This window comes from Centroberyx affinis, unplaced genomic scaffold, assembly GCF_046629955.1.
Source record: "Centroberyx affinis isolate AG114_WGS23_722 - 3 ecotype Tasmania unplaced genomic scaffold, CSIRO-AGI_Caff_v1 ptg003695l_1, whole genome shotgun sequence".
Classification (NCBI taxonomy): domain Eukaryota; kingdom Metazoa; phylum Chordata; class Actinopteri; order Beryciformes; family Berycidae; genus Centroberyx; species Centroberyx affinis.
The window spans coordinates 36,410-61,957 of record NW_027281588.1 but is presented as its reverse complement, the minus strand read 5'-3'; the positions used below and the strand labels follow the sequence as shown (position 1 = coordinate 61,957).

Below are 25,548 nucleotides of genomic sequence, written 5' to 3'. Positions count from 1 at the left end.
TGCCAATGGCTGCTAGAATGTAAACAACAATTTCAAAATGTCATTACAAAGTGACAATAATATAATTTGGATGGAGAGCTTGTGAAACTGTGATGGTAAAGAGTCTCATTTGTGATTACTACAGCAGAATAACATGGAGCTGATATCACCATTCATGATATACTGAATTTCAATATATCGTCCTATCCCTACTATCTTCATACCCTATAGCTTACAAATTAGTGACATTTGAGGGCATGTGATCATCTGTAGTTTTGAAACAATCAGAAATGTACAACAGGGGCCAATTGCATAAAGATAGACCTGGTCTTAGACTTAAATGTGACCTTAAGTCAAACTTGCTATAGACACTTATATTTACCCGTTCCTACAACTTCTTGATTGTTGTAGATCTCTAATGTGTTGTTTCTGTCTCTAAAGACTCGCTCTCTTCTTCAGGTCTTTCCAATAAACAGAGATTTGCCGTCTTTTATGAAACAGCTTCAGTATTTAAACTTCCCACTCACAGTTAGGCCGACTTGTTGCCATAACAACAAAGTTCTTAACTCAAGATTAGCCAGGGGGAAGGTGGCAAACGTTCCTACCTCAAAATAAGTCAGTCATAATATTTAAGTAACAGACAGTCTTAATTAGCCGAGTCCAACCTGAGAATCTAAGACCAGTCTAAGGCTTAGACTAGTCTTAAACAGTGGTGGAAAGTAACTAACTACATTTACTCAAGTACTGTACTTAAGTACAATTTTGGGGTACTTGTACTTAACTTGAGTATTTCCATTTTCTGCTAATTTATACTTCTACTCCACTACAATTCAGAGGCAAATATTGTACTTTTTACTCCACTACATATATTTGATCTTAAGTTACTAGTTACTTTGCATATTCAGATTAATAATACAAAATATAATCAACAAATAAATCATGATGTATTATTATAGATTAAGATAAAACTTTATTGATCCCCAGGGGAAAATTTACAAACTACCCAGCAGTAAATAAAGTCATTAAAATCAGCTTCACCTTTACCAGCTGCAACATTAAGTGATGCTTACACATTAATGCATCAATAATTATAATCCAATAATATGATATACATTATTCTGAAATGGGCCATTCTGCATAATGAGTACTTTTACTTTTGGTACTTTAAGTATATTTTGATGCTAATACTTTTGTACTTCTAGTTAAGTAAAAATTTGAATGCAGGACTTTTACTTGTAACAGAGTATTTTTATACTGTGGTATTGTTACTTTTACTACAAGTACAAGATCTGAGTACTTCTTCCACCGCTGGTCTTAAACTAGCTTTATGCAACCGGCCCCCAGGTAACAAGTTTCCAAAATGGACACAGAGTGTTTTGGAATGAAAGGATCTGACGTTACGAAACAGCTTCTATCTCCGGAGCATGGACCTGCAGCTTGGCCTCCTGCCTGGACCCACGCTCCCGCTCAGCATCTGGCAGGCGGGCCGCTCCGCTCACAGAAAAGGGTTTTGTGGAATACGAGCTGCTGTAAGAGAGACCGGGATGCAGCTTGAAATTAGGTCATGTTGTTTTTGTTGTTGTTTTTATGTCTTTTTTATCTGCCTTCTCATCCCCTTCGGTTCCTGCGGGTTACGGCGTGCGTGCGCTCGTCTCTCTCGGGGGAAAATAGTTTCTAACTTTAGCCGTCGGTTTGTTGTTTTGTGTCTTTTACTTCAGGACAGCCGTAGATCTGGGGTCTAAAGATAGAAGATCTGCATTCTAATGATGGCATGTCGAGCTTGAAAATGAGTGTTAGCTAATGGTAACCCTCAAAGAAATAAAAAAAAATGACAAAAACCTTCACATTTAAAGTAATAATCTGTGACATTTCTATAAAAATAAATGTCCATATTGCTGCTCTCTAACTCAACAGTGATCCAACCTATATCCAGTTCATAAATCTTCTCCACTGTCTGTTCTAAACAGCTGGTGTCTGGTAGCTCTTTCCTGGGAAAAATCCTCTGCCACACAGGAAGTGATGCGTTTTACGTTTCCGGTTTGTTTGGAATAAACAGAAGAAGAAGAACTGGGTAGTTAGCATGAGCAGTGATAGCCACCATGGCTGAACAAACAGAGAAAAGAGAAACTCAAACTGCATCAACAGAAAACCCAAGCTCCGCCCCCACACTGTTTGATTGACAGGTGATCTGTGGGAAGAGCAGTGCAGAAACACCACAGTGAGGCTGAGGGATGAAGATCTTGCAGATTCCCACTTTACATTCCACTGATGTTTCTCTGTATTCTCTCTCTCTCTGACAGAAAAGGGAGACTTCATCGCTCTGGACCTGGGGGGGTCCAACTTCCGGATCCTGCGTGTCAAGGTGACGCAGGACAAGAAGCAGCCGGTCCAAATGGAGAGCCAGGTCTACGAGACGCCTGATGACATCATCCACGGGAGCGGGACACGGGTAAAAACTTCAGTGTGACATCTATACGTGTGACGTCCTGTTGGGTTCCAATTCGGCTTCAGGACTGACTAGCATGTCATCCCCCTTTCTCTCTCCAATCTTTCATGTCTCTCTCCACTGTAAACTGTCCGATAAAGCAGATATGCCAAAAAATAACCCATACAAAATATAATTAAACTGCAGTGGTACCTCCTTATGTCCTTATGAGACCTGGGTCATATTTGAAAATACTTTCTTTTTGGTCTATTTTAGCCTTCTTGGGTGCGTAAAAACTGTAAAAACATACCAGACCCTATCTGAATTGTCCTGGGGCCAGTTGCATAAAGCTAGTTTAAGACTAGTCCAAGCCTTAGACAGGTCTTAGATTCTCAGGTTGGACTCGGCTAATTAAGACTGTCTGTTACTTAAATATTACGACTGACTTATTTTGAGGTAGGAAAGATAGCCACCTTCCCCCCGGCTAATCTTGAGTTAAGAACTTTGTTGTTATGGCAACGAGTCGGGCCTGCCTGTCAGAGTGGGAAGTTTAAATACTGAAGCTGTTTAAGAAAAGATGGCAAATCTCTGGTTTTTGGAAAGACCTGAAGAAGAGAGAGGGTCTATAGAGACAGAAACAAGCTGTTAGAGATCTACAACAATCAAGAAGTAGTAGGAACAGGTAAATATAAGTATCTATAGCAAGTTAGACTTAAGGTCACATTAAAGTCTAAGACTAGGTCTATCTTTATGCAACTGGCCCCTGATGTTGTAATTCCGAACCGTGAACACTCGGAAAAGTAATATTTGGAATAAGATACTCGATTGTTTTTTCCATTGCAAAGTACTTCCTGTTTTTGTCTGCCCTCAATACAAAGCCCGGTGGTTTTTAAGGATCGATCGGTTGTAAAATCGGCTCCTGAACAACACTGAGACTAATGAGAGTGACGTCAGGCCTCGGGCCGCACGCTGACCCCCTCTGAACCCCAGCAGAACAGCCGGCAGGCGCACCGTAACACGATAACCAAAACATCAGACTGTCTGAGACGGTGTGATTGGTTTAGAGCGCGGCACACAAAAGAAATGACCAGAGACAGATGCTGATTAATGAAAAGTAGAGGGGACAGCTGGACAGAAAAGTAACGTGATCTACGAGCAGGATTCCCGATGACAAGGTTTATTGTGATTTGGTTAAACGTAAACATTATGAATCCAATGCACTTCAGCCAACAGCCTTCATCTGGGTGACATTCACAATACAAGTTCCTGTATGGATTGTTTACCAAATGTAGCCGAATTCTTCTGTTTGTTCAGTTCACTGTTTTGTAAGCACCTTGGGAGAACTGAGAACTTCTATTTCCTTATTAAATGCAAATATTTGATATTTTTATGTAGTAATCCACTACCAGTCAAAAGTCTGGACCCACCTGACTGAATGTTCAGTGTTTTTCATTCTCTTAAAGCCATTTTGATCTAAAGGCTTCTGCTTGAAAATGCTTGAAATGTGTTTCTTAGACAAATATAAATAGTGAAGTTGATCCTATGTATGAATTTCTTTCCAAAGCCTTTTGCCTTTCCATCAAGGCAAAGGGCGGCTACTTTAAAGAATCGAAAATATAAGATAGTTTTGATTTGTTTAACACTTTTTTTGGTCGCTGCATGATTCCATTTGTGTTATTTCATAGTTTCGATGTCTTTACTGTTACTCTAAAATGTGGAAAATAGTAAAAATAAAGTAGTGTAGTTGTGAAGGATTATCTAAGAACTACAATGTTTTTATCAGTTAATGACAAAACTATCTGCTAAACTTCTAGTAACACTTTACAAATGTATGTTAATGTGATGATGGTGAAGAGTTTTGGTGTGTTCCTCTTCCCTTCCACAGTGTAAAGTCTGTTTTCTGCCCACAGCTCTTCGACCATGTCGCAGACTGTCTGGGCGACTTCATGGAGAAGCAAAGCATCAAGGACAAAAAGCTTCCTGTAGGATTCACCTTCTCCTTCCCCTGCGCCCAGTCCAAACTGAATGAGGTACGCACTTTAAAAACTATATTACATCATGTGTATGTATAACTGTGCCAAAATCAACTTTCAGGGTCGTATTCTGCAAAAGTAGATACTTCGTAATACTTTCTTTAAGTTTTTTCTGAGTTTTGAGTGATGGGTTCCCGAGATCAAGGATAATGAAATTCTGTGACATCATCAAACCGCATTACCTGAGACGGTCGAGAGAAAATTTAATTTCATTCAGTCATTTTCTCATCCTTACGGAAGCCGAGAACGGCCGTGCTTGCAATTATTTTTTTTAATTATCTCGAGATCACAAGTTAATTTAATCTCGTGATCTCGAGAAAACGAGCTTTGTTATCTCGAGATAATGAGATAATCAACCCGTTATCACGAGAAAACAAAATGTTGTTTCCTCTTATTACTTATAATGTTTATCAGAGATCAGGAGTGACATGCCAGCATGCATAGATGTTGTCTTGACAACTGTAGCAACTGATTTAAGGGGAAAATGTCTGATCAAGGAGTATCCATTATTGATCAACGCATCAGACTGTACTTCAATCAAGGTCTAACACAGGCAGAAATTGCATTGTGTCTTGTTTTCTCGAGATAACGAGATAAATTAACCCGTTATCTCGAGAAAACGAGCTTTGTTATCTCGAGATCACAAGATAATTAACTTGTGATCTCGAGATAACGGCATTAAAAAAATAATTGCAAGCACGGCCGTTCTCGGCTTCCGTACATCCTTGTATTAAATGTCTACATTTTTTCATAATTTAAAAGCTTAATATAATCATGGGAACATCACAGACCAATTTTGCCTTGATGCATTTTCCTTGATTTTGGGAACTCAAAACTCATAAAACAAAAGAAAAAAAAATCTTGGGAAATGTTTTACTTTTGCCTAAAAGTTAAATATGATGGAATTGTACCTAAAATGTGTTTTGGTGTAAGTGTTAGTGTTAGAAACGTGTTGTCTGGAGACTGAAGCTGTGGCTGGAATATCAATGGACAGAAATCTCCGAGCTGCCAAGTCTGTGTGACTGTAACTCAGAGTTTGGCCTTATAAAAGAGTTTGTTTTCCAGGCCGTCTTAGTGACATGGACAAAGAAGTTTAAGGCCAGTGGAGTGGAAGGGATGGATGTGGTGAAGCTTCTGAACAAGGCAATCAAGAAACGAGGGGTGAGGGTTTTTTTTGTTTTTTTTTAACTAGTTTACTAACATATATGTGATACATACATGTCCAGCAGCTACATTCACTATTTTACTAGTCAAAAGATGGCGCCAGTGTATGGTGACATGGTGCGGTATCCATCTTCATTTTTCCTTTTTTTTATTATTTTTCATGTATTCTATGTATTTTATGTATTATTTATGTTGTGTATAGTCTACCGTCTTAGGAGTAGAAAACTTGGCAAATCAAACTTGTTGACAAGGAAATAAATTATCTTGAATCAAATGTGTTTTTAAGAATAGAAAATGACCTTTGCACAATGATTGGCTACTTATCAAAATAGCTGGTAGAGTAGAGAAACTTACCAGCCAAAGTCACAATGTGCCAGCTTTTTCTTGGTGGCTAGTAATCAAATTTTGGGCCTTTTTAGAGTTAAAAATCATCTTGTGTTTTCAGGACTACGAGGCGGACATCATGGCTGTGGTGAACGACACAGTCGGCACCATGATGACCTGCGGATTTGACGACCAGCGCTGTGAAGTGGGAATCATCATAGGTAAAAACAAAGATTGGAAGGGGAAATAATAGTAAAAAATAAATTATACATAGTGATTTAATAAGATAAATTGCATTGTGCTCCTGTACCTCATCAAGGAAGAAGTTAGAAAATAAAAAATTCAAGGACAGATTGTTTTAAGATGATCATTCAGAATCATGTCTGGGAATATTACCCCCTAACCCTGCCATTATTACTACCATGTAGAGGTGTGACCAAGTCAACTCTGCTCGAGTCCCAAGTCAGTTTCAAATCTTGAGGCACAAGTCTCAAGTCAAGTCTCAAGTCTAAATGTAGAACAGCAAGTCAAGTCAGAACAAATCAAGAGTCCAGTATCAATTTAATATCTTAAAGAAAACTAAATATCGAGGACTTTTCAATGCAATATGGTTTTAATAGGATAAAAACTTGGTAAGAGCATCATGAGTTTGATTTCTATAATCAGTTTCAACTTCAATAAATCCAATCATTCCATACAAATTCAGAAAACAGAATTTAAATTCAGTCGTCTGCTGGAACAAATCTCATCACTTTCAATCTGAGTCATTTACACAAACACAAGATCTCAAGTCAAGACTTTAGAAACCTTTTCAAGTCATCAGAGTACAAGTCAGAGTCGAGTCCCAAGTCAACAGAACCCAAGTCAAGTCTCAAGTTTTCTCTTCACGCATCAAGTCAAGTCTCAGGTAACTAAAACTGTGACTGGAGTCTGACCTCAGCCACCCAGGAGCAGCAGTCTCAGGTGTCACGTGTCTCTGAACCCCCACAGGAACGGGAACCAACGCCTCCTACATGGAGGAGCTGCGCCACATCGACCTGGTGGAGGGAGACGAGGGCCGGATGTGCGTGAACACGGAGTGGGGCGCCTTCGGGGACGACGGCTCGCTGGAGGACCTCCGCACAGAGTTCGACCGCGAGATCGACAGGGGCTCCATCAACCCGGGAAGGCAGCTGTGAGAGTTTTTTTTTTTTAAACCTAACCTTTATTTATCCACAGAAGGGTTTTACTAAGCGAGCATGGCCCTGCTTCACAATCACATGGGAGATTCCTCGGATCTGCTGACTGCCCATTTTCAACACCAAGATTTCCCTAAACCCCCCGATGGGTTCAGGGATTCACAAGGCTGCTTAAACTATGGGAAATAATTGGAAATATAGTTTGTTTTTTTTTAAACTTTGTTTATTGGGTTTTGCAAGAACATACAACTGTGTCATCAAAGCATTTATAAAAAGTAAAAAGGTATATATTCCCTCTATAAAAAGACATTATAAAAAAAGTGGCAATTGACATATTGCTAAACACCAAAACAGCTTACAAAGACTGAGAAAACTAAAATAACACAACCACAAACACAAATAATAAAAAAAGGAAATATAGTTTTATAGTTTTATATTCATGTACATTACCTTTCCTGTATTTTTTTTATTTTATTACCTCTTTTTTTATTATGTTTCCTGAACTCTACATCCTTGGCATTGTTCCGCCAATTGCTGCTGTGGCACCTGAATTTCCCCCCGAGGATCAATAAAGTGCAATCTTATCTTTATCTTATTTTATCTCATCTTACCTTAAAGTAACAAGGGGCTACACAGAAGCTTCAGCTGGTTTAATCTAATCATGAACAAATAGTCACCATTTGAGAAAAGTGTCATCTACTCTTGCAGAATAATTGATACCGCAAAAAAAAAAAATTGCAGTACGTTTAAAGAACATTAGGTAAAGCAAGTGCTTTGTTGATAAAAATTATTACACATTTACAGATTAGATACTCAATATTTTAGAGATATTGAATGAACTACAGGTAATGCTTTTTTTCCCAAATGGACACACAGCATTTTAGATCAGCACTCTTGAAATTTCAACATTCTTCCTAGACATCGACATTTTATTGTGTGTATTATATTCTACTTGTGGGTCACTTAAGAGAGGATGACATGACTGATGCCTTCATGATCCGTACAGCATCACCTGACGATGCTGCTGTGTTTGTGTGCGGTCAGGTTTGAGAAGATGGCCAGTGGGATGTACATGGGAGAGCTGGTGCGGCTCATCCTGGTCAAGATGGCCAAAGAAGGCCTGCTGTTCGAGGGGCGGATCACCCCCGAGCTGCTGACCAAGGGAAAGATCGAAACAAAGCATGTTTCAGCCATCGAAAAGTGAGTGGGAGATTTTCCTCGTATGCTCTGAGGGTCTAAGGCTGGTGGAGTCGGTAGGTTAGGACAGTGGTTCTCAAAGTGGGGTCCGGGGACCCCCAAGGGTCCTTGAGGGGGTTCCAAGGGGTCCCCAGCAAAAAGGGGAATAATTTATTTTCACTATAATTCCATCCATATGTAACACAATGACAGAATGTATGACTATTTTGGTCATGGTTTTCATACACTTTCTGTAATAAAACATCTAAAAGCAAAAATCTTATCAGATGGGGGACCCTTGGACAAAATCTTATCAAATGGGGGTCCGTAGTCTAATTTGTGTCAGTTTAGGGGTCCTTGACGTGAAAAAGTTTGAGAACCACTGGGTTAGGATATGTAGATTAGGTAGGCTGTTATCTCGCTAAAATCTGCTTTTGTGTGTCTTGTGCTCTCCCTGATGTTTGTTCTATATCATTCTGTTCTATGGTTGATTGTTGATCAGTTAGATCTAGTTAGGCTTATTCTCTGTTAAGTCCTTTGAACCATGAACCGTGATAAAGGGCTGCAGAAATAAACTGGACTTGACTTGAGTGGGGAAAACTTACTGGTACTGTATAATACACAAGAGAAAAATGTGCATAAAGTTCTATGCACTGTATGATGCTGTTGTCTCACAAAACCATAAGTTTGCATAAAGTACGCATAGGATTATATATATACTGTATATACTGAATACCCGTTTTCAGCTTCATTAATTTTTGAAATTATAGAATGGGGTTTCAAGAGTTCAAGGGTCATGAAACTCACTCAACATAAAAATGACCGTTCCACTTTTAAATTTCTATTGTTTTTTGTTTTGTTTTGTTTAGAACTTCTGTTTATAACCCTGTTAAAATAATACAAATATTTTAACATATAAATGACCATGTAAACTTTAAACTCAAGAAAAAAACACCAAGATAGTAGGTACACTGCCTTTCTGCAACAGCGGGAATACCTTCTGTAATATACTGAGAAAGCACTTCCCGTTTCAGGAGCAAGGAGGGTCTGAAGAAGTGCATGGAGATCCTGACGAGGCTCGGCGTGGAGCCTTCGGACGAGGACTGCCTCGCCGTGCAGCACGTCTGCACCATCGTTTCCTTCCGCTCGGCAAACCTGATCGCCGCCACGCTGGGCGGGATCCTCGCCCGCCTGAAGGAGAACAAGGGAGTCGCTCGCCTTCGCACCACCGTGGGCATCGACGGGTCGCTCTACAAGATGCATCCGCAGTGAGTGTTTCACCAGATAAGACATTCACTGAAGGAAGAAGCGAGCAAGTAGGGGTGGAAAGAGGACTTCAACATCCTAGTTCAGTGGTTCTCAACGTCGTGTCCGGGGACCACCAGGGGTCCTTGTGGGCATTATTTAATTTACAAGAAGTTAACCCAATTAGAGAATGTAGAAGAATGACTGTTTTGATCATAGTTTCTCTGTTATCTCTCTACCTACAATACTGAATTCTGGACAAAATCATGTCTGACAATAACAATATTCTCAGATTTGGGTTTGAGAGACAAACTCTCATCAAACGGGGGTCCGGGGCCCAAATGTGGACTAAATTATGGGTCCTTGATATGTAAGGAGAAATATGAAAGAGATATGATAGAGTTATGAAAAGGAGAAATTGACCTATGATTCACCAAACATACATACATAACATAACAAGTCTCTATCCTGTAACTTCATTCAAACCAGAAGAAGGAAGAGTTTCTGGAGAGTTTAACCGAATGCAATGCATCCTGGGAAGTCTGCTAATAAACTAACAGTGTTGAGTTTAGTGAACGCTTTATAAGGTGTTCTTTCAACTCATAATTTTAACTCATGATTTTAAGTCATGAAGCTCATAACTAGCACTTTTAAGTTGAAATTGACAAACACATCTATATACATTGTGTTAATGGATAAAGATGAGTTGATTTCTCTAAATTGCACTATGAGTTTTCACACTGTAGAGATTAAGCCTTTCTCAATAAGGACATCTTCTGGACTCTCCTCTGAACAGATACGCCCGCCGTCTCCACAAGACCGTGCGCCGCCTGGTGCCGGACTCCGACGTCCGCTTCCTGCTGTCGGAGAGCGGGAGCGCTAAAGGCGCCGCCATGGTGACGGCCGTGGCGTACCGGCTGGCCGACCAGGCGCGCCAGATCGAGCAGACGCTGGCGGAGTTCCGGCTGAGCAAGGGCCAGCTGCTGGAGGTGAAGAAGAGGATGCGGACGGAGATCGAAAGAGGCCTGGCGAAGGACAGCCACAAGGACGCCACGGTCAAAATGTTGCCCACCTTCGTCCGGAGCACGCCAGATGGAACAGGTGACAGGAGGGGGGAAGGGGGGGGGGGGGGACAACAGATGGAGGGGAGGGAGGAGTGATGAAAAGATCTGATTTTCATGTTTGAGTCCTCTTGATGTTGATCACTGCTGTCTTTCTATTTGTTTTTATCTCTTATATGTATATGTTGACTAGGGCTGCAACTAACGATCATTTTCATTGTCGATTAATCTGTCGATTATTTTCTCGATTAATCGATTAGTTGTTTGGTCTATAAAATGTCAGAAAATGGTGAAAAATGTGGATCAGTGTTTCCCAAAGCCCAAGATGACGTCCTCAAATGTCTTGTTTTGTCCACAACCCAAAGATATTCAGTTTACTGTCATAGAGGAGGAAAGAAACCAGAAAATATTCACATTTAAGAAGCTGGAATCAGAGAATTTTGACTTATTTTTCTTAAAAAAAATTGCTCAAACCGATTAATCGAATATCAAAATAGTTGGCGATTAATTTAATAGTTGACAACTAATCGATTAATAGTTGCAGCTCTAATGTTGATGTATTTTCCATTGATTTTAATCTTATTTAAATGCACAGTATGTAATTTCTGCTGCTAGGGGTCTCTCAATCAAAACAATAACAAAAGATGTAGTTTGATGATGTCGTGAAGCAGCGTGGGATCATGGGAGTTTTTTTAAGGGGACAGCTTCAGCAACAGAACGGGAATGAATAATAAGTGATCCGTCACAAGTGAGCGATAAAAACAATAGAATGAAAAAAACAACAGAGCGGCTAGAGCAGCTAGCTAGCTAGATGGCCGACTTCCTTCCTCACTCTCTGATGGATCATCTGGTGTTTCCCGTGTTTCCCCGGAAGTTAGGGGGTAAAGGGGATATGATGCCATGACAGGAAGTTAAGGGGTAAAGGGGATATGACGCCATGACAGGAAGTTAGGGGGTAAAGGGGATATGACGCCATGACAGGAAGTTAGGGGGTAAAGGGGATATGACGCCATGACAGGAAGTTAGGGGGTAAAGGGGATATGACGCCATGACAGGAAGTTAGGGGGTAAAGGGGATATGACGCCATGACAGGAAGTTAGGGGGTAAAGGGGATATGATGCCATGACAGGAAGTTAAGGGTAAAGGGGATATGACGCCATGACAGGAAGTTAGGGGGTAAAGGGGATATGACGCCATGACAGGAAGTTAGGGGGTAAAGGGGATATGACGCCATGACAGGAAGTTAGGGGGTAAAGGGGATATGACGCCATGACAGGAAGTTAGGGGGTAAAGGGGATATGACGCCATGACAGGAAGTTAGGGGGTAAAGGGGATATGACGCCATGACAGGAAGTTAGGGGGTAAAGGGGATATGACGCCATGACAGGAAGTTAGGCGGTAAAGGGGATATGACGCCATGACAGGAGACCAAATGAAACGCACCGTTACCTTTAATACAATTACGGATTTCTCTGGGTTTGAACATTGTTGGAAACATTTGGGATAATGTAAGTACAAAACTAAAAAAAAATATATAACATAGCTCTAGTCATTTTTAGATATTTTAATGCGGAAATGTTACATATTATACCTTTAAAGACCCCATGAATGCCATTGCCCAAAAAGCAATATTATTTGACGGGAGGGGTGGAGGGGCGGGACTGTTCAAAAATCTGATGGTTTTATTGGTTAGAAATTTATAATTACGCCTACTAATGCAGCATGAGGTCACCATGCAAAGATACTGTGTTTTCCAAGAGGTAAAACTAATGGGAGTTAATTTCCTGGGGGACTTGGAAAAAATGGTACATTTGTTTTTATTTGGTGTAAACTTCAATAAATTATGTATTATGCTAATTTCCATTAAAAAAAAAAACACCACAGGAATGGTAGTGGAAGGAAGACAGTACTGTAAGTTAGAGTTGCTGTGACACAATAATTCAGCTGGTACCTTCAGGTGAGGTTCGGTATAATTAATAGGTTCCCACAGTTTGCATCTCAATTTCCACACATGAGGCAGAGTTTGTCTACCTGGCGGCCGTCCAGAAGCACAGTTGCATTATAAGATCAAAGGTGGCGAGTGCAAGTGGATCAGGTTCCTCCACATTGTTGCTAAATAATCCTCAGGCATCAACATGCAGAGGTAATTTTATGTTAAACTGTCCACAGCTATCCCGCCCTAATGTTGACAACATATTTAGGTCTTGGTGCTCGAGCAGTTCAAACATAAATGTGACTAAATGAAGAGTTCAATGCCAAAATGGGATACGCACCATTTGAAAACTTGGCACCTAGTCTGACAAAATGATTTTTTGCATGGAAGTAAAACTACTTATTATTGTAGTTATTATTAGTCATCTTGAATCCATACCTTCCAGCATTTTAGACAATGTAAACATACTTTAAATAGCATGCATTGAGCATCGAGGAGCATTATTTCTTCTACAATCAAACTCTTCAAAGTTTTTGTCGGTTCTTCGGCTAACGAGGCCCTTTTCTCCCGACACAGAGAACGGGGATTTCCTCGCTCTGGACCTCGGAGGGACAAACTTCCGCGTGCTTCTGGTCAAGATCCGCAGCGGGAAGAGGCGAACAGTGGAGATGCACAACAAAATCTACGCCATCCCCATAGAAGTCATGCAGGGCACAGGAGAAGAGGTAAAAACCAAACCAGTGAACCTTAGTTTAACAGCAATGTGGATTCTCAGTTTTGTTTTTGTTTTTCCCTCCTCAGTGGGTGAGTTCATTTCATGGGGACTTTAAACCCTCCAAATGAATCCAAATTTCCAATAAAAATGTTTTTGTCTCACCATATAAAGTACACACCTAACAATTATCTCCCCATGTTCAAAACCACTGAAGTCAAGTCTCTGTCTCTGTGATTCCCAGCTCTTCGACCACATTGTGCACTGCATCTCCGACTTCCTGGACTACATGGGAATGAAGAGCGCCCGTCTGCCTCTGGGATTCACCTTCTCCTTCCCCTGCCATCAGACCAGCCTGGACGCAGTACGTTCTCCATCAGTTACCTCAAAAACAGCACCAATTCTTAATCTTTATTTAGCCAGGGACACTAAGACCCAGACCTGGATCCCTACCTGCTAGTGCGGGCGGGAAGTAACAAGAAGGCCACTGAAAGTCAATTTAGGGGACTTTTCTGAGATTCTCAAATGACCTAACATAATCTGCACTGTCCTAATGGGGTAAATCCCCCAATCTGGTCCTTCAAACAGGCTAAAACATATTCTACTTTTACCTCCAAATACTAATAGACCCTGGTAGCCTAAAACAACACATTCCTGTTTGCAGCAGTGGCCATGGAGAGCGGGTAAACGCATTCACTCACATGGGAACTAGTCAGTGCTACCACAGTATTAGCAGTCTGTGCTGTTGGTCACTGAGCAGATGGGACTGACCTTCTAAGCCAGTGATTCTCAACCTTTTTCATATACAGGACCCTAATTTAGTCCACATTAGAGCCACGGACCCCCATTTGATGAGATTTTGTCTCTCGGACCCAAATCTGAGAATATTTGTATTGTCAGATATGATTTTGTCCAGAATCCCATGACTATATATATTGTAGGTAGAGAGATAACAGAGAAACTATGATCGAAACATCATTCTTCTACATTCTCTAATTGTGTTGACTTCTTGTAAATGGAATAATAGTGAAAAATAGTCCATTTGTTGGGGACCCCCTGGAACCCCCTCAAGGACCCCTGGTGGTCCCCGCACCTCATGTTGAGAACCACTGTTCTAAGCATCATGACTAACATCTCACCGTCTAAAGACAAAATACACAGCTCAGTTTTTAATCTTTATTTAATCAAGGAGGGCTTGTTGAGTGCCCTGACCTTTTCCAGCCCCACCCTGCTTCACAGTCACACAGTTCCCCAGGTTCACACTGGGAGCTTCCCAGTATAACCACAGTCTTCTACTGTTGGACACTGGGTATCTGGGACTAAACAGAGCGTTACTCATTCAATTTCCATTCCCAGATTTTCCCTTTGTGTTCAGGGACTCAAACAGTGACCTTCCAGTCAGAACGGTTGCTTCTCTGACCTTTAGGGGACTGTCAAATGTTTTCTGTGATCCGAACACAGTGTCATGTGCTCTGCAGGGAATCCTGGTAAACTGGACCAAAGGCTTCAAAGCCACTGACTGTGAGGGGGAGGATGTGGTGGAGCTTCTGCGGGAAGGAATCAAGAGGAAAGAGGTAACTGGAGACAGGAAATACATCGAACCGTAACAGTAGCTGTGTCATAGAGCTGTAGACAACACTGTATCTGCAGCTAGAGTTTATCCATCACTGCCAACACATAACGCTCCAAACACTACATATGACAATGTCTCTTAAAAACCAGTGGTGGAAGAAGTACTGAGATCTTTTACTTCAGTAAAAGTAGCAATACAACAATGTAAAGATACTCCATTACAAGTAAAAGTCCTGCATTCAAAATCTTACTTAAGTAAAAGTACATAAGTATTGGCAGCAAAATGGACTTAGAGTATCAAAGTAAACGTACTCATTATGCAAACTGTCCCCATTTAGAGAGTTATATTTTTCATAAATTATTGGAATATTAATACTGATTTATTGACATACATGTACATGTAAGCAGCATTTTAAAGTTGTCAACGTGAAGCTAATCTTAACAATTTAGCTATACTTTTGGGTAGTCTAATCTATAACAATGCTACTTTATAGTTATTTTATAAAGATGATCAAATGTTTTAAATATAAAATATTGATCTGAAAAGTAACTAGTAACTACAGCTGTGAAATAAATGTAATGGAGTAAAAAGTACAATATTTCCCTCTAAAATGTAGTGGAGTATAAGTACAAAGTAGCATAAAATGGAAATACTCAAGTAAAGTACAAGTACCTCAAAATTGTACTTAAGTACAGTACTTGAGTAAATGTACTTAGTTACTTTGCACCACTGTTAAAAACACTAGTGTCGCTTCTGTGTTCATTCAGCAGCGGTGTGCTACTACAGTAAGAAAATGACTGCCACTGGTAGAGAAAATGAAAAATTTCCCTTAAAACATAAGGAAGTATCGCCCTAATTTGTAGAATTACTGTTTTTATTTTGATAAAGTATCCAAAGGAAAAACAAGGACAAGGATAAAAATTTGAAGAATGTAGAACCAAAAAAATCAAAATGATACCCTGAGCACGATTTTAGACTGAACTGCAATTTTGCGATTTTAACATGAAGACATTTTAGCCCCGCCCCCCCACTCTGTAAGCCTGTGGTTGGACAGCACCCAGCACTGACCGTGTCACTCATCATCATAAATATGCACATTATCTGTTCTTATCACTCTTATCACACCGTGTCATTTTTGTATTCTATGAGTTCCCATTATTCACAAGTCATCAGTTTTGAGTTTCTTTTATTGATTTCGCCCTTTTAGATGGAGGATCCAGTAAGTATTAAGCGAATGTGAATTATTAACCTTCAGGTAAAGCGGTGCCGGGCTGCAGAGGCGTGTGGTTATGGTTGTAATGGCATGTCAGAAAAAAACTGGAAAACTTACTTTCAGACTCTTGTGGAGGAGTGTGACTGTCGTGTGAACTCTGGACTCTCCATTTCAGCCGAGGATTTTAATGACTATGGTATTTTTTGTGTGTTGGGCATTGCTTTTGAGTTGTGTGGCGATCTGAGTCGGTCTGTTTATTGAACTGTCTGCCGTCCAGTCTGTCAGGGTGTGAGTGACCTGCATTGTGCTTGGTGTGCCATTTGAAAAGTTGCCAGGTCGGATATTATCCCTCAATCAAAACAGCCATTCAGTAACAAGTGTAGTCAGAATTAAACATTTGGACTAAACAGTACTGAAATGTTGAGTGGACAGCTGGATAAGTAAATTTGAGTTTGAGTTTGAGTTTATTAGTATTCATGCTCACAGTTAACAACTGAATAGAAGCAGAATTTACATTAATAAAAATAGAATAGATTGTACATCATAAAAATGTAAAACTATACATATTTATATACACATATGCTCCCATACATTCATACTCATACATACGCATTTACAAAATACAACCATACACTTACATACAACCATGCATACATTTTAAAATGTATGCAGTAATGTGAAATATTAACAATATTGCCAGTATTGCTGATTTTGATATGATATGATTATTTTTGGTAAAAAAGAAAGTTCTGCAGAGACATTTTAACAAAGAACTACCTAGCTTTACCAGCTCTAATGATTAAAATATAATATGATAAACTTCTAACAAAAACTTGCTAATCTCCTCTGTGCATTGCATGATTCTTCGAGGGTGAAGGGTGAGATTTATCTATGTGACAGCAAGCGTACGTGTTTGTTTTACTGCAACAAATATGTAATATAATTATACTCTACAATATGACTAATTTGTGTTGTGTCGTTTGTGTGTATAGGAGTTTGAGCTGGATGTGGTTGCCATAGTGAACGACACAGTGGGGACGATGATGACCTGTGCGTATGAGGAGCCCACCTGTGAGGTGGGGCTGATCGCAGGTGAGTTGCCTCTGCACTCCTTTGACTGTCTAATAAAAAAAAATTACCTTTAAATAAAAAAAGAAATGAATGGGAGTTGCATGTTCAAAAACCTGAAATCCTGAAAATACCAGCCATAATGCTAATACATGCATACATAAATGTTGCTAAAACAGTATCTCCAAATACTTCAGGAACCATAATTGAATTGTGTGTGAGTAAACTAGGAAAAAGAAAAAATGGTGTAGGAAATAAAAATGTATACCTGGGTGAAAGTAGAAATCCCCTTGGCAGAAAATGAGAAATGTATTTTAATACACTATTTTCTTGGAATTACATGTGTGAAAGCACAGGATGGATAAATATATAATTTAAGAAGGTCGTTCAGACAAGGATTTATAAGTTTGCTATTATTCTTGAGGAATTGTGATTGATTTATAATTTTTGTGTTTGGGCTTGAGGTCTGGATGACAATACTGTTTCTCTTCCATATGTACTTGTTAATTCAATAAGATGAGCTGTTGTGTTTGTTGTGTTTATGTGGTTATAGTGTGTATAAGTGTGTATGACTGTATGTGTGGTGGACCCCAGGAAGAATAGCCAATGCTTATGCTGGTGCTAATACTGTAATGCAGTGGTTTTCAACGTGGGGTCCGGGGACCACCAGTGGTCCTTGAGGGGGGTTCCAGGGGGTCCCCAGCAAATTGATGAATTGTTAAACTTCACCATCATTTAATTTACAAGAAGTGAACACAATTAGAGAATGTAGAAGAATGACTGTTTTGATCATAGTTTCTCTGTTATCTCTCTACCTACAATACAGATAGTCATGGAATTCTGGACAATATCATATCTAGCAATACAAATATTCTCAGATTTGGGTCGGAGAGATAAAATCTCAACAAATGGGGGTCCGTGGCCTTAATTTGTACAAAATTAGGGGTCCTTGATATGAAAAAGGTTGAGAATCACTGCTGTAGTGCCTGTTATAGTTCAAGACATTCTAAAATTCGTGGGTCGCCGTGTTCTTCCTCTCAGGGACGGGCAGCAACGCCTGCTACATGGAGGAGATGAAGAACATCGAGACCGTGGACGGGAACCAGGGCCGCATGTGCGTCAACATGGAGTGGGGGGCGTTCGGAGACAACGGCTGCCTGGACGACATCAGGACCCAGTACGACCGGGCCGTGGACGAGAACTCGCTCAACGAGGGGAAACAAAGGTGAAGTTTACCAATTTTAAAGGAACTTCAACCGCTACATGTTGTCCGTATGCAGATTCTACACTTAAGAAAACATATATCAAGTGTTTGTCCTACTGATGTCATCACATCAGCCACTGTCCTCACTGTCCACCATCCAAAACTGACAGTTAAATACTTAAATTCAGTTCATTCATACTATTGAAATCAGAGCCCACTCAAATAGCAGATATGGGGTTTTGAAGGCCGACACCAATATGGATATTTTTAATTTGAAGCTGTCAATAGCCGACATTTTGGGCCAATTTTCATGCCAAAAAATTACAAGGATTCAGAGTTTTCTTCTCATCAGGATGCAAAAGCCTCTGAAAAAGCATTTAGAGCATCACAGGACACTAAAACTCTCCACTGAAACCAGACTGATGAAATTATTTTAGTGTCAGAAGTGAAACTCTGGGATACATTACTGCCTTTAAATGAAGAATTAACTTCCAAAAATATTTTGAACAATTGAATAAACAAATAAAATGCACAGGTTTTCCAGCCTGTTTTTCTGTATCTGTGGTCAGGGAGGAACCTCCATCATATCAGAGATGGATGACACTGACTGACTGATATCCAATGTTTAATACAAAGCCAATATCAACCTGCTACATTGGCAAACCGATATATTGATCTAACCCTAGTGCAGTGGTTCCCAACTCTGCTCCTCACTGTCTAAACTTTCTGACACTCACTGTATTGTGCTGGCAACTAAGTAGGCAAACACAAACCATAAAGTGTATTTACAGATGTTTCTGATTCTGATTTAATCACAATGTTTTATAGTAAACATTCCATTAGTTACTGTGGAAATGGTGATGTGTTTTTTAATGAGTGCTTAGTGACCTTTGTGCTAAGTGAGACTCTTCTCCTCCTCCTCCATGTCAGATATGAGAAGATGTGCAGCGGCATGTACCTGGGAGAGATCGTCAGGAACATTTTGATCGACCTGACCAAGCGCGGTTTCCTGTTCCGGGGACAAATCTCCGAGACGCTGAAGACCAGGGGCATCTTCGAGACCAAGTTCCTGTCCCAGATAGAGAGGTGAGGGCTTCGTTTTCACTCTTATTACTGTTTTAAGGAAGAAGGTTCTGCACACTTAGATCCATGCAAGTTTCTTTAATAAATCAAGTGCCAAGCTTTCGGTCACAAGACCTTCATCAGGGCAAAGCAGCCTTCACAATGACCTAGGTCCATATATGATCATCAAGGCAATCAGATGTACAGATAACACCTGTGCTGTATTGCTCTTGCTCAGATGGGAAGTGTAGTTCAGCAGATTCTTAGTGTGTAGTCCTGTCTAGATGCACACAAGAAAATACATACCGTACATTAACTAGATGGAACACAAGAGGATGTATAATCCACATAATCACAAGTGCGAACACTCAAGAAGCACAGTGTGCAAAAAAATGACAAACAACCAGAAAATAGAAAAGAAAAAATACTTAACATATATATTTAAGGGGTAAAGGTAAAGTTCCTAAAGCCCTAGGTTATCAGATAAACCAATGAAATCTCACAAAACTCCACATTATAACATTATGACACATCGACATTTAAACCCGTAGGATATAAGGAGCCTAGTGTGTGTATCCAAAAGAGTTCCCTTTGACACAGCCTTTTGTCAGTGTCTCCTCCTTATGTCTACTCTTATTACTGTTGACTCATCACTGTTGAATCAGTAATTTATTGCCACATGAAAAACACTAGCTGTTTGTCTATAGGCAAGCAATATGTGTTTGTTACCATCTATTCTATCATATTTAAGGAAAAATCCATCCTAAAACATTTTAACAGTTAAAAAACAGCTTTAACTTTTTGGGCCCATTTTGCTGTTTGGTGTATTTTTCTTCTTCCTTTGGAAAACCGGTCAAATGTGGACAAAGCGACGTCACCTCCAGATGTTTCCAGCAGCTCCAGTGGAGTTTGATATGAGAAAATGTTTCAGGATGTAAAACCTCAGCGGTAAACGTCAGGTTTTTGGTGTCAGTCCCTCAGAATCAAAGAGCGAGGGCTTCTTCTTTCTAGAGCCGCCATTTTGCAACCAAGAGACGTTCAACAATCATACAGGGAGAAATCCACCGTAGAAGAGGCGAGAGAGACCAATTTCTCCACCCACAGGAGCAGGAGAGAGACCAGAATGCAATGCAGCAGAGAGACAGGCTGGGTTTTGGTCATGAAGGGAAACAGCAGGAAATCACTAACTGAAGTAGAAAAGGGCGAGGCAGGTTGAGGGGAAAGTGGGTTCACCAAAAACAGTAAATTACAGCAATAATTCAGTGTCAGAGTATCCAAGGGTGGATTTTTCCTTAAACAAAAGAACCTAAATTGCATAAAAACATTATGCTCATAAATATTCCAAACTACACTATTCCTATCAAAGTAGAATCTAGTGGGAAAACACACCTAGAAAAAAAAGGAGGAGGAGGGGAACGCAACGAGTCGACTCAGTTTATACAACCTTTAAGCCCACCTTAGCCTCTTGGAACAGCTGTATGGTATCCAGTGACTCTCCTGCTGTTGGCTGACCTTTGACCCCCTCTCCCCCCCCTCCCCCCCCACTCCACAGCGATCGTCTGGCCCTGCTGCAGGTCAGGGCGATCCTGCAGCAGCTGGGTCTGGACAGCACCTGTGACGACAGTATCATCGTGAAGCAGGTGTGCGGCACCGTGTCCCACCGCGCCGCTCAGATCTGCGGAGCCGGGATGGCGGCCGTGGTCGACAAGATCCGTGAGAACCGAGGGCTGGACCGCCTGGACATCACCGTGGGGGTCGACGGCACGCTCTACAAGCTCCACCCACAGTAAGGGACGGGACGGGACACGCTGCAAAAAAAGATGTCATTTAGTCTCATATTCAGCCTTCAAACTTTATTTTTCCTAAAACAAGAGAAAAATTCGGTAACACTTTATAATAACCATCATTAATAAATGGTAAATTGATAGTAAAATAACTGTTAACTAAAGTTTATTAACTGTTAGCAAACAATGAAATGATCATTAATAATGTTTACTAATTATTAGTAATGCTATAATTTATGTTATTTTATCATTCGTTTGTGTAATATAAAATCATTTGTTTATAAATTATATATTGTATCATAGCTTTTTACCCTTTTTACCGTCTCTTATCAGCTATGATACAATATATCATTTGATCAATGATTTTATATTACACAAACTAATGATAAAATAACATAAATTATAGCATTACCAATAATTAGTAAACATTATTAATGATCATTTCATTTCGTTTGTTAACAGTAAAATAACTATAAACTAAAGTTTAATTAACTATCAATTTACCATTTATTAATGATGGTTATTATAAAGTGTTACCAAAAATTCTGCCTGTGAGGAGAGATAACTCCACTTCTTTCCAATACAGTTTCACTTGTTTCAGGAATTTCCTAGAAATCAGAATCAGAATCAGCTTTATTGGCCAAGTATGTACACATACAAGGAATTTGACTCCGGTTTTTCGTTGCTCTCAATGTACTTACACAGAATAAATATACAGCTAAAAACAAGGACGACAAGATGAACAGAGGTAAACCTAAACATTTAACTACTATGTAGAGTGTCAGCATGTTTAAACAAGTCAGAATAAGGCAGATTACTGCACTGCTATCAAGAAGGCAAGGCAAGGCAAGTTTATTTATATAGCACATTAAAAAAACATTAAAAGCATCGAGACAGAAAAACGACAGAAAAACGACACTTTCTACTAAAATTGGAAACAAGTGAAATTATCTCAACCCACTGGTAGATTCTTTCACTTATTTTTTTTTAGAAAATTACAGTTTTACGGCTCAATGATAGACCAGGGTTCCTACACATTTTCAATTAAAAAATTCCATACTTTTTCCAGATGTTGATTTGTTTTGAAGATTTTGTCTGGTGTTCAATATGATTTACGCAGATAGACATCTTGCCCCTGCTAACTAGGTCATATCACTGTATAGATGAAGATTGTTCTTCACAGAGACAAATATCAGAATATGTGAGATGATTGGCAGGGTTCCTACACGGTTTCCATTTTAAAATTCCATATTTTTCCCAGACCCTATGTTCTTGACCGGATTTGATTTTGGTGGGTATTTGATATAATGCATGCTGACAGCGGCTGGGTAATAAGAGCGTCCCTCTATCTGAACATTATTCTTCACATCAACACAAACTGTGGACTCAAAGTGGCTCTACAACAACATAAAAGATAGAATGATGTGTGTATCGGACCTGAACCGCAACATTTTCCATACTTTTTCCAGACATTTTTTCAAATTCCCAAACTATTCAAGACCTGGAAATGATCAAATTAATTTTTAATACTTTTCCAGACTTTCCAGACCTGCGTAGGAACCCTGACAGACTAAAATGACTTAAGATGGAGACTTTTTGCTGTGTAAGAAGGGGAGGGGGGGGGATCTGCCTGTTACTGTGGGGACATTAAAATCTGAAGAGAACCCTAAAGGAGGCGCTTCATAAGAGCCACTGATCCCCACGGCTTTACAGAGGCAATAACTGTGTAGCTGTTGTCAGTTTAATTCAGCGGCCCAGTAACCCGAGTCCTGTAACCCCCGTTTTTTTCCAGGCACTTAAGTCTCTCAATCCAGTATAAGATAATGGCGTTGCAACATTAGCTGACTGCTATACTTCCATCTGATTATGGAGGCTTTGTTTCAGACTGTCTCTCCGTTCAGTTTGTGTCGGCAGAGACAGCAGACAGGAGGAGACAGATGAGCCGCAGCATAGGTGCAATGAATTATGGTTGTTGTAGTTCACCAGTGGTGGAAAGTAACTAAGTGCATTTACTCAAGTACTGCAATTAAGTACAATTTTGAGATACTTCCACTCCACTACATTTCAGAGGGAAATATTGTACTTTCTACTCCACTACATTTATTTGACAGCTTTAGTTACTTTTCAGATGGAGATTTGACACAATGGATAATATAACAAGCTTTTAGAATACAACACATTGTTAAAGATGAAACCAGTGGTTTCCAACCTTTTTGGCTTTTGACGTCTTACAAAAAGCAGTGTGTAGTCGGGTCACATTTCAGATGTCTATGAGTTGTTAACAGCTCCATCAAATAGTGATTTTTCCCTCTAAACCTCACATGGTTTCATTTCAATAAATGTTCAAATGATCCAATATTTCAGCAAAAATCAAAGATTAGAGAAAAAGTCCAAAAACTGAAAACAGATTTGTGTATCAGAACTTTGCTTTTTCTTCTTTCCTCTCCTATTAATCATCTCACGACCCCTCAGATTTATCTGGTGACCCTTTGGAGGGGCCCGACCCCTAGTTTGGGAACCACTGGACTAAACTAGCTAACTGTATATAAAGTAGTTCAAACTAGCTCCACCTCCAGCAGCTACAACAGTAACATGCTGCTTACACACTGATGCTTCAGTATTAATAATCTAATGATGTCATATATAATAAAATATCAGTCAGAGGGACCAAACCACTACTTTTACTTTAATACTTTAACTACATTTTGCTGCTAATACTTATGTACTTTTACTTAAGTAGGATTTTTCATGCAGGACTTTTACTTGTAATGGAGTATTTTTACATTGCTGTATTGGTACTTTTACTGAAGTAAAGGATCAGAGTACTTCTTCCACCACTGGTTGCGGTTCTCTAGGGTTAGGGGTTAGGTGGGAAGGGCTTTCAGCGCTTGGCAGCATTAGATCTGGTGCCATCAGGTGATTTCACTGATGAGTTCCCCCTCTCTGGTTGAAGTTTTACTAATCAGTGAAATCAGCTGCTGCAGACGGTTGATCGCTCGTCCGTCGCTTTAACATCCGAGCCTCTTTTCTGCATAGCTGCTCATCCTCGTTTTACTGCACAAGGGAAGAGTTACATCAGATGTTTGTGCTGGCAAACGTCTCTCTCTCCCTTCCAAGCGTTGTCTCCGTGGAGCTCAGTAGAGAAGCGTCTGCTGACCTCGGTTTCCTGTCGCCCTCCTCCCACAGCTTCTCCAGGATCTTCCACCAGACGGTGAAGGACCTCGCCCCCAAATGTGACGTCAACTTCCTGCTGTCGGAGGACGGCAGCGGCAAGGGGGCCGCCCTGATCACCGCTGTGGGCTGCCGCCAGAGGGAGGCGCAGCACTGAGGAGCTCCGCCCCCCCCCCCCCCCCCTTCAGGCCTCCAAGACGACCTGCTGCTCCACCTCGAACCTTCACCCACCGCACTGCCACCCCCCCCACCCCCACCCCCCCCCCACCCCACACACCTCCACCTCCATCTCCCCTTGGCAGCCGTGACTCCACCTCCGCCCCACCTGGCCCCCCCGACAGCCAGAGAGACACGCTACATGCATAGGGAATTAACTGAATATTTGAATATTTATTTATACTGCACCGGAGGGTTTATTATTTCAATGTTTGTACATTTTCCTCAATAGCTTGTTGTCAATAATCTGATAAATCTAAACTCCTTAGGTGTGCAATATTTGTGTATTGCTAATTTTATTTTTATATGGAGGCGAATATATAATTGTATTTATATAGCTAAGGCCACTTTGAATCCCAGAGGTCATTTAGGATTTTTTGCACCACAGACACAAAAAAATTCTCTGTACTTTTTATATCAGAGTTAGTGAGAGCAGCATTTAAATGTAAGGAACCCCCCTCGCTGAACGCTATGGGACTCGACTTCTCCGGGCTCCGCTGGTTTAGGAAACCAGTTCCAAAAGGGCTCACGCATCGGGTTGAATGCCAGAGTCACGGCTGTTAAAAAACATCCTCATTTTACGTACCACACGCTCACACCATGTGCTAGGCTACTAACCCCCTTTTTTCGTGTACATGTCAGTGTAACTCACATCACGAAGTAACCCAGCAGCATCACACCATTTCCTCCTGAGCGGGTGGAACGGCCCCAGCGGAAGTGTTAGCCTATCTTGTTGCTGTTTGTGATCTACTTATACTTTTAGGTGTTGTGTTGAATCCCACCTCTACACATTGTACGTACAAAGGAATAAATGTTTATTGGGCCACGAGAAACGAGTGGACACTAAAGAGCGCTTTCGTGTGTATTTGTGGCTGAGTGTCAGTGTGTCCTACTGTAACGACCTGTAGCTTTTCAATGTCCAAAGCTGTATGGAGACTGCATGCCTTACATTGAGACAAAGGAGAGTACTGGATCCTTTTCTTTTTTTTTTTTTTTTTTTTTTTACATCAATATAGATTTGTGATCA

The 25,548-nt window shown here is 40.4% G+C and overlaps 1 protein-coding gene across 2 annotated transcripts; it reads left to right on the top strand.

Moving 5' to 3' along the window:
• The first annotated feature begins 2,330 nt into the window (after positions 1 to 2,330).
• Positions 2,331 to 25,548, top strand: LOC139661997 (hexokinase-1-like). 2 transcript variants are annotated; one of them, XM_071540598.1, is made up of 16 exons: positions 2,331 to 2,428; positions 4,315 to 4,434; positions 5,503 to 5,598; positions 6,047 to 6,146; positions 6,916 to 7,099; positions 8,148 to 8,303; positions 9,314 to 9,547; positions 10,321 to 10,625; positions 13,095 to 13,243; positions 13,475 to 13,594; positions 14,709 to 14,804; positions 17,009 to 17,108; positions 18,126 to 18,309; positions 19,219 to 19,374; positions 20,903 to 21,136; positions 24,321 to 25,548. In XM_071540598.1, the coding sequence occupies exons 1-16, from the start codon at positions 2,372 to 2,374 to the stop codon at positions 24,460 to 24,462; spliced, it is 2,433 nt and encodes an 810-aa protein (XP_071396699.1). In that variant the 5' UTR covers positions 2,331 to 2,371; the 3' UTR covers positions 24,463 to 25,548. The 2 variants fall into 2 exon arrangements, with proteins under 2 accessions (XP_071396699.1, XP_071396700.1); XM_071540599.1 differs by having other exon boundaries at positions 2,357 to 2,440.